General features: G+C 62.8%; 1 protein-coding gene across 1 annotated transcript; it reads left to right on the top strand.

Annotated features, from left to right (window-relative positions):
• Positions 1–6,041: 6,041 nt before the first annotated feature.
• GPR135 (G protein-coupled receptor 135) lies at positions 6,042–8,513 on the top strand. Its single transcript, XM_039533817.1, has one exon. The coding sequence runs from the start codon at positions 6,042–6,044 to the stop codon at positions 7,338–7,340; it is 1,299 nt and encodes a 432-aa protein (XP_039389751.1). The 3' UTR covers positions 7,341–8,513.
• Positions 8,514–9,254: the final 741 nt, after the last annotated feature.

Raw genomic sequence — 9,254 nt, 5'->3', positions numbered from 1 at the left:
GAGGTAATATTGTTTATTGGACCAACTTCTGTTGGCGAGAGAGGTGCTCCTAGCAGGCAAAGGCAGCTTCCATGGACCACGCTAGGCGACATCCATAGTCTGAAAGGAGTTTAGGCATTGAGGTATTTCTTAATGTTTGTCAATTTGAATTTAGCTCCAGGGCATATTTATCCACCCAGAGGACGCACAATAGGACAACGCTGGAATTGTCCTTTAAAACACTTAATGATTTGAGCCAATTTGATTTCTGCCTTTCCTATCCCCTAAGCCTGTGGCTGCATCGACACGTACTTGCAGTAAGTTAGCCTGAGTACAAACAGCAGCGTAGCCAGGGTAGCAGCAGCAGAGGGCGTGGATGAGCTATGCCCAAAACAAACCAGATGGAAACCGGTGGGTATGTAGTGGCCCAGTGCCTCTGCTCTGCCAGGTTTGTATAATTTTTGGTGGTGCCAAGAATGGGCCCATGTCCCGTCCACACTCCTCCACACACCTGCCTAAGGCTCTGGGAGGGAGTTGGGGTGCAGAAGGAGGTGTGGAAGATGGGCTCTGGGGGGGGGGGTTGGGGGTCTAGGCTGGGACAGGGGGTTGCAGTGCAGGAGGAGGTGTGGGGGACGGGCTCTCGGAGGGAGTTTGGGTGCAGGGTCTGGGCTGGGGCAGGGTTGCAGAAGAGGGGTGCAGTGCTTACCTTGGGTGGCTCCTGAAAGTGACCCGCACCCACCTCTGGCAGCAGTTCCTAGACAGGGGTCTGGAGGGGTCTCCCCGCACCGCCCCCTTCAGGCACCGCCCCTGCAGTTCCCATTGACCGCAGTTGGCAGTGCGCAGAGACATCTCCCCCAGGGGCCACAGGGACATGCTGGCCACCTCTGGAAGAGGAGCGAGTGGGCAGGAAGTCTGTGGGGAGAGGGGGGCTAGTCCCATCAGCCTGCAGTGTGGGGGTGGGGGGATGCAGGGGAGTGGGTGCAGAGGGGATCCAAGCAGCACCCAGTCTGTGTATTGGGGCAGGGGTTTTGAAATGCATGTCAGGGGGTGCTGGGACCCTCACATACACACAATATGCTTGGGGGGGAATAGGAGGGGCTGTTGGGGGGGGGAGCAGTCAGCTCAGTTCCTATTAGAATCATAGAAGATCCGGGCTGGAAGAGACCTCCGTGGGTCATTTAATCCAATCCCCTGTTCAAAACAAGACCAACACCAACTAAATCTTCCCAGCCAGGGCTTTGTCAAGCCTGACCTTAAAAACCGCTAAGGAAGGAGATTCCACCACCTCCCCAGGTAACCCATTCCAGTGCTTCACCACCCTACTAGTGAAATAGTGTTTCCCCCACTGCAACTTGAGACCATTGCTCCTTGTTCTGTCATCTGGCACCACTGAGAACAGCCTAGCTCCATCCTCTTTGGAGCCCCCCTTCAGGTAGTTGAAGGCTGCTATCAAATCCCCCCCCTCACTCTTCTCTTCTACAGACTAAATAACCCCAGTTCCCTCAGCCTCTCCTCTTAAGTCATGTGCCCAGCCCCCTTATCATTTTCATTGCCCTCCGCTGGACTCTCTCTAATTTGTCCACATCCTTTCTGTAGTGGGGGGGGCCAAAACTGGATACAATATTCCAGGTGTGGCCTCATCAGTGCTGAATAGAGGGGAATAATCACTTCCCGTGATCTGCTGGCAATGCACCTACTAATGCAGCCCAATATGCCATTAGCTTTCTTGGCAACAAGGGCACAGTGCTGACTATGGCTTCTTGTCCACTGTAATCCCCAGGTCCTTTTCTGCAGAAAAGACAAAAATGCATCTGATAAGGATAAGATTCGAACCCCTGCACATAGAGCAGAATGGATGAGCAGTCCAGCACCTTGGCCATTTGGCCAGCTCCCTGAGGAAAGAGAGGGTGGGGGGTGCACCGAGAGGGAGCTCCTCCAGCACTGGAGCTGTGGTGACAGAGCGAGGGAGCTCCTCCAGCACCAGAGCTGCAGTGACAGAGCGGGAGCACCCGGAGCTGCGGTGACAGAGAGAGGGAGCTCCTCCAGCACCAGAGCTGTGGTGACAGAGAGGGAGCTCCTCCAGCCCTGGGGCTGCGGTGACAGAGAGAGGGAGCTCCTCCAGCCCCGGGGCTGTGGTGACAGAGAGAGGGAGCTCCTCCAGCCCCGGAGCTGCGGTGACAGAGAGAGGGAGCTCCTCCAGCCCTGGGGCTGCGGTGGCAGAGAGAGGGAGCTCCTCCAGCCCTGGGGCTGCGGTGGCAGAGAGAGGGAGCTCCTCCAGCCCTGGGGCTGCGGTGGCAGAGAGAGGGAGCTCCTCCAGCCCTGGGGCTGCGGTGACAGAGCGAGGGAGCTCCTCCAGCCCTGGGGCTGCGGTGGCAGAGAGAGGGAGCTCCTCCAGCACCAGAGCTGTGGTGACAGAGAGAGGGAGCTCCTCCAGCCCCGGAGCTGCGGTGACAGAGAGAGGGAGCTCCTCCAGCCCCGGAGCTGTGGTGACAGAGAGAGGGAGCTCCTCCAGCCCTGGGGCTGCGGTGACAGAGAGAGGGAGCTCCTCCAGCCCTGGGGCTGCGGTGACAGAGAGAGGGAGCTCCTCCAGCCCCGGAGCTGCGGTGGCAGAGAGAGGGAGCTCCTCCAGCCCTGGGGCTGCGGTGGCAGAGAGAGGGAGCTCCTCCAGCCCTGGGGCTGCGGTGGCAGAGAGAGGGAGCTCCTCCAGCCCGGGGGCTGCGGTGGCAGAGAGAGGGAGCTCCTCCAGCCCTGGGGCTGCGGTGGCAGAGAGAGGGAGCTCCTCCAGCCCTGGGGCTGCAGTGACAGAGCGAGGGAGCTCCGCCAGACCCGGGGCTGCGGTGGCAGAGAGAGGGAGCTCCTCCAGCCCTCGGGCTGCGGTGACAGAGCGAGGGAGCTCCGCCAGACCCGGGGCTGCGGTGGCAGAGAGAGGGAGCTCCTCCAGCCCTCGGGCTGCGGTGACAGAGCGAGGGAGCTCCGCCAGACCCGGGGCTGCGGTGGCAGAGAGAGGGAGCTCCTCCAGCCCTGGGGCTGCGGTGACAGAGCGAGGGAGCTCCTCCAGCCCTGGGGCTGCGGTGGCAGAGAGAGGGAGCTCCTCCAGATCCGGGGCTGCAGTGACAGAGAGAGGGAGCTCCGCCAGACCCGGGGCTGCGGTGGCAGAGAGAGGGAGCTCCTGCTGGAGCCAGGGGAGGGGACAGGGAGGGAAAAGCACGCTCCTGCCCAAGAGCAAGGGAGCACAGAATGTGCCCTTCCTCAAGGGGGGTCAAAGTAAAATTTCTGCACATGACCCTGCTGTTGGAGAGGTTTATGTGTCAATCTGTTGCGGGGTGTCTGTGTTGGGGATGTGCGTCAGTCTGTTGAGAAATGTCTGTTGGGAATGTCAGTCTGTTGAGGTGTGTCTGTGTGGGAGGGTGTCTGTTGGATATGTGTGTCAGTCTGTTGAGGGGGTGTCTGTTGGGGATATGCGTCAGTCGTTGGGCTTGTCTGTGTTGGTATATGTGTGTGTGTCAGGGGCTGCCTGTAGCGGCTAGGTATCAGTCTGTCAGGTGGTGTCTGTTGGGGATATGTGTCAGGCTGTCAGGGGGTGTCACTAGCAGGGGCAGCAAGTTATATGGGCCTATGGTGCCCAGGCTCCAGCAACATTCAGAGCCTGTGGGCCCAGCTCCATCAATGTTTGGGGCCGGATCGCTCCCTCAGCCCCCTTCCTGCTGCCCCCGCACACCTCCCCCGGACCCCAGAGCAGCCCTGCCTCAGCTCTGTGCTGTGCTCCGCTCTGCCAGTGCCCAGCATCAACTGCCACCGCAGGGTCATAGCGCACCCCATCCCCACTACTGCCAGGGCAGGCTGACCCTGCCCCTGCCCTTCTGCTTCAGATCCTTCCCTTTTCCGGCAGGCCCCTCCACCAGTACAAGGCGGCTCCCTGCCTGCAGTCACCGCTCCTGCCCCACGCTGGGCAAGGGACAGCCCCATGCCCCTCCCCCAGTGAGGCTACAGTGAGGGGCAGCAGTAGGGGAGAAGGGGCACAAGTGATGGCAGCCTACCCACCACAGAGGAGGTGAGGGCGCTTCCTGGACCTGGGGGCGGGGGTCCTAGGAGCACGTGCAGTGACAGTGGTGCAAGGTGAGTGTGCTGCCGGGGAGGGGAGGGGGGGGGCTTTCCCCCATAGCTCGCTGCTGCTGGCGGGGAGAGGGCTCGGGGGGAGTCCTCTTCTTTGGCCCCAGCCCCAGGGCAGCCTTCCTGCACCCCAAACGCCTCATCCGCCTCATCCCCAGCCCTGCCCCACCCCAGAGCCTGCACCCCCAGGAGAGCCCTCAGCCCCCTGCACCTCAACCCTCTGCCCCAGCCCTGAGCCCACCCTCATCCTTAGCCCAAGCCCTCATCCCTCCACATCCTAAACCCCTGCCCCAGCCCTGGGGCCCCTCCTGCATTGTGAACCCTTCACCACTGGCCCCACCCCATGGCCCTCACCCCTGCACCCCCCAACCCTCTTCCCTCCCACACCACAAACCTCTCATCACCAGCCCCACCCAAGCCCTCACATTTTTACATTATTTTAAAAAATAATATCGGCTTACAAGGCAGAGGGGAGGGCAGGACTTGGACCTGTTCTGGGCACCACCAAAAATTATATAAACCTGCCACCCCTGGTCGCTAGGGGCTAGGTGTCAGTCTCTCAGGGGGTGTCCGTTGGGGCTATGTGTCAGTCTGTCAGGGGGGTGCCTGCAGGGGCTATGTGTCAGTCTGTTGGGGGTGTCTGTGTTGGGGGGTGTCTTAGGGGCTATGTGTCAGGCTGTCAGGGGGGGTCTGTAGGGGGTATGTGTCAGTCTGTTTGGAGTGTGTGTCAGTCTGTTGGGGGGTGTCTGTGTTGGGGGGGTGTCTGTAGGGGATATGTGTCAGTCTGTCAGGGGGTGTCTGTTGGGGATGTGTCAGTCTGTCGGGGGGGGTGTCTGTGTGTCAGTCTGTCAGGGGGTGTCTGTTGGGGATATGTGTCACTCTGTCAGGGGGTGTCTGTTGGGGATGTGTGTCAGTCTGTCGGGGTGTCTGTGTGTCAGTCTGTCAGGGGGTGTCTCTAGGGGATATGTGTCAGTCTCTTGGGGGTGTCGTGTCTCTAGGGATATGTGTCAGTCTCTTGGGGGTGTCTGTAGGGGCTGTGTGTCAGTCTGTCAGGGGGTGTCTCTAGGGGAGATGTGTCAGTCTCTTGGGGGGGTGTCTGTAGGGGAGATGTGTCAGTCTGTCAGGGGATGTCTCTAGGGGATATGTGTCAGTCTGTTGCGGGGGTGTCTGTAGGGAATGTGTGTCAGTCTGTCAGGGGGTGTCTCTAGGGGATATGTCTCAGTCTGTTTGGGATGCGTGTCAGGCTGTTGGGGGGGTGTCCGTCGGAGGGTCTGTGTGCGTCGGGGGCGCGCATGGCCCCAGCCTTGCGGGCAGGGGCGGCTCTACAAAGTAGGCTGCCCCAAGCAGCGCGCCGCGCCGCGCCCTTCCCCCCCCCGGGCGGCCCCTCCCCCCGCCCCGGCGGCCGGCATCCTGGGAGGGCGGCGGCCCCGGTGGGGGCTCCGCCGGCATGCCTGCGGCAGGTCCACGGGGCCGGCGACGACGGACCTGCCGCGCGGTCTGCCTGCGGCGGGTCGGGTCCGCCGCTCCGGTCCGCTCCGCTCCCGCGAGCTCCCGCAGATGCCGCCCCCCCCGCCCCCGGCGCCGGCCGCGCGCCTGGCCCGCTGGCCCCCCTGCTTGCGGGCGACCAGGGGTCTCGGCATCGCGGGGGGTCGCCGCTGACTGTCGCCGGGCCCCGTGTGCGCAAACGGCCAGGCCGAACTCGGTTCCCTGGGCAACGGGCTGGAGACGTCAGCGGCTCCCGGAGCCCCCGAAGCCCGCACGCAGCAGGGGGCGCGGGCGCGCGGCAGGCAGATCCCAGAGCCCGCCAGGCCGGGCTGGGAGCAGCAGCCCCAGCCGCGGCTCCGCGTCCCCGCTGCAGCCGGGACCCCAACCCCTGGGCCGGCCTCGGGCCGAGCCTCCTCCCTCGTCTGCCGCTCTCCCCGGGGCGGCGGGGAAGGGGATGCTCGCCGCTCATGGAGCCGCCGTCGGCGAGCCCGGGGCTGCTGAGCGCCCTGTCCCGGGCGGGGGGCAATGAGAGCGGCGGGGAGGCGCCGGCGGCTGACCCCGCCGCCGGGGCGGAGGAGGCGGGCTGGTCGGGCGCGGCGCTGGCCTCGCAGGCGCTGCTGCTGGTGCTGATCTTCGCCCTGTCGGCGCTGGGCAACGGGGCCGTGGTGCTGGTCATCGCCCGGCACCGGCAGCTGCGCACCGTCACCAACGCCTTCGTGCTGTCGCTGTCGCTCTCCGAGCTGCTGGGCGCGCTGCTCTGCCTGCCCCTCGCCTTCCTGCGCCTGCTGAGCCGCCCGCGCGGCGCCTGGCTCTCCGGCCAGCGCCTGTGCCTGGCCAGCGCCGCCCTGCACGCCGGCCTGGGCATCGCCGCCACCCTCACCATGGCGCTGCTCTCCTTCGACCGCTACTGCGCCATCGTGCGCCAGCCCCGCCGCAAGATGGGCCGCCGCCGCGCCGCCCAGCTGCTGGCCGCCGTCTGGCTGGCGGCGCTCGGCTTCGCCGCGCCCTGGTACCTGCTGGCCCAGGCGGCGGGCGGGGGCCACGGGGCCGGCTCGGGCCGCTGCACCTACGTGCTGCTGCCCTGGGGCTCGTCGCGGCTGGGCCCGCCCTACAGCGCGGCGCTGATCGTGCTCTGCTACCTGCTGCCCTTCGCCCTCATGTGCTTCTGCCACTACAACATCTGCCGCGCCGTGCGCCTCTCCGAGAGCCGGGTGCGGCCGCTCACCACCTACGGCCACCTGCTGCGCTGCTACGGGGAGATGCGCACCGCCACCACCGTGCTCATCATGATCGTCTCCATCATCTGCTGCTGGGGGCCCTACTGCGTCCTGGGGCTGGCGGCCGCCGCCGGCCACCTGCCCTTCTCGCCCACCGTGGACGCCGTGGCCAGCTGGATGGCCTGGGCCAACGGCGCCATCAACCCGCTCATCTACGCCGCCCGCAACCCCAACATCGCCATGCTGCTGGGCCGCAGCCGCGAGGGCGGCTACCGGACTAGGAACAACGTGGCCGCCTACTTGGCCGCCCGGGGCCAGCGCCTGGAGGCCCGCGGCCGGGCCGAGCCAGGCCGGGAGCGCCATGCCCAGCAGCGGCCCGGCGGCCACGCCGCCAGCGCCCTCTCCTCCTCCAGCCCGGCCAGCGGCGGCGAGGTGGCCATGTGGGCCTGCAAGAACCCGGCCGTGCTCTTCTGCCGCGACGCGCAGCCCGACACCGCCTCCCAGGCTGCCCTGCCGCCCAAATCCGACACCGCTGATACCAGCCTCTGAAGCGGCCGCGGGGGCCGGCTGGGAAGAGCTGCCTGCCCGCGAGATGCCGCGGGCTGCGGAACAGGTGCCCACGGGAAGGACTGGGAGACCCGTGGCTTGGGTCGTTTGAAACCAGGCTGAGCAAAGCGCCAGTTACTGGGGAGCAACGTGCAGTAACCCGGGGGCTGCACTGGATGAGCTAGTGGGGCTGCTCCAGTGCCCCAGTGCTTAATGCCAGCGTGGGAGACAAAGGAAGCACCCAGGGGGCAGGTGCGCTGGCTTTCCCCATTTCAAAAGGGGATCAAAGATGCCAGGGAGAGCAGCTGAGATGAGCCCAGCACACAGCTGAGGAGAGACAGGGTGGCAGTGATCACCCTGCTGTGAGCTCATCTCGGTTTAGCAAAAAAGTGCCAGTAGGAAGTTAACAGCACCACAAGCCGCCTGACCATTGGAAACTGTTAAGTGCCCAAAAAAAAAGGGACTGAAAGCTGAGTATTGCCAGCTCAAAGACACTCAAAACATATCACACTGTGAAAACTGCAGCTTTGAAGGAGACAGTTGCTTTAACGCATTCTATGTGGAAATACACCAAGTCTCAGACTAGGACAGACTGAAAATCTGACATCACCAAAAGCACCTTGAGGTTCCTTTTTCAATCCCAAACATAAGAAAAATCCCATTCAGAGCTCTGCAGATTTAAAGAAAATGTGCAAGGTTGGAGGGAGAAGAATGAAACTTGAAGCCTCATGAAATTTGTGTTAGTTTCCTTTCAGTACATACATTATGTGAGAAGTATTTCAAATGTGGAACATTCCCAGAAATGGGAGCTCAGTACTGTATTCTGATCCAGACAAAATTGAGAAGATAAAATATGGGTTTGGAATAGATGTGGCATCATTCCATTTGTAGACTTGTGAATTTCCTCTTTGAGATGGACAAAAATGTCCAATTTCATCTAACATCCTTTGAACATATTTATATGAGCCACTAGGGCAGGGATGGACAAACTATGGCCTGGGGGTCACATCTGGTCCTGTAGACATTTTAATCCGGCCCTCGAGCTCCTGCCAGGGAGCAGCATCCAGGTTTGGCCAGCTCCGTGCATGCCGTGGCTCTGTGTGGCTCCTGGAAGCAGCAGCATGTCTCCCCTCCATCTCCTATGCATAGGGACAGCCAGGAAGCGCCGCCCGCGAAGCTCCCATTGGCCACAGTTGCCTGTGTATGTGGCAGCGCACAGAGCCGCCTGTCTGCACCTCTGTGTAGGAGCAGGAGGGGGGACACGCCGCTGCTTCCAGGAGCTGCTTGAGGTAAGCACCGCCAGGAGCTTACACCCCTCACCCCCTCCTGTGCCCCTGCCCCAGCCCTGATCGCCCTCCGAACCCACGCTTCTGCATGCCAGAGCCCACACCGCCAGTTGGAGCCCTCACCTCCCCACCCGCACACCCAGCCCCCCACCCCAGCCCTGATCGCCCTCCGAATCCCTCAGTCCCACATTCCTGCACGCCAGAGCCCACACCACCAGCCGGAGCCCTCACCTCCCCACCCGCACCCCAACCCCCCACCCCAGCCCTGATCGCCCTCTGAACCCCTCAGTCCCACACTCCTGCACGCCAGAGCCCACACCGCCAGCCGGAGCCCTCACCTCCCCACCCGCACCCTAACTCCCTGCCCCAGCCTAAAGCTCCCTCCCGCAGCCTGAACTCCTCATTTCTGGCCCTATCCCAGAGCCCACACTCCAATCCCCAATTTCGTGAGCATTCCTGGCCCGTCATACAATTTCCATGTGGCCCTCGGGCCAGAAAGTTTGCCCACCCCTGCACTAGAGAGAGGTAGGTATTCTGTTGAAGTAGAGAAAAAGTAATGTGATGAGTCTAGTTTGTATTTCAGGGTGCACATTATCCTGCTCACTGCGTAACTCAGTTGACCTATTAGAAT

Source organism: Mauremys reevesii, linkage group 4 (genome assembly GCF_016161935.1).
Source record: "Mauremys reevesii isolate NIE-2019 linkage group 4, ASM1616193v1, whole genome shotgun sequence".
NCBI classification, from domain to species: Eukaryota; Metazoa; Chordata; order Testudines; family Geoemydidae; genus Mauremys; species Mauremys reevesii.
This window is presented reverse-complemented; position numbering and strand designations above follow the sequence as displayed.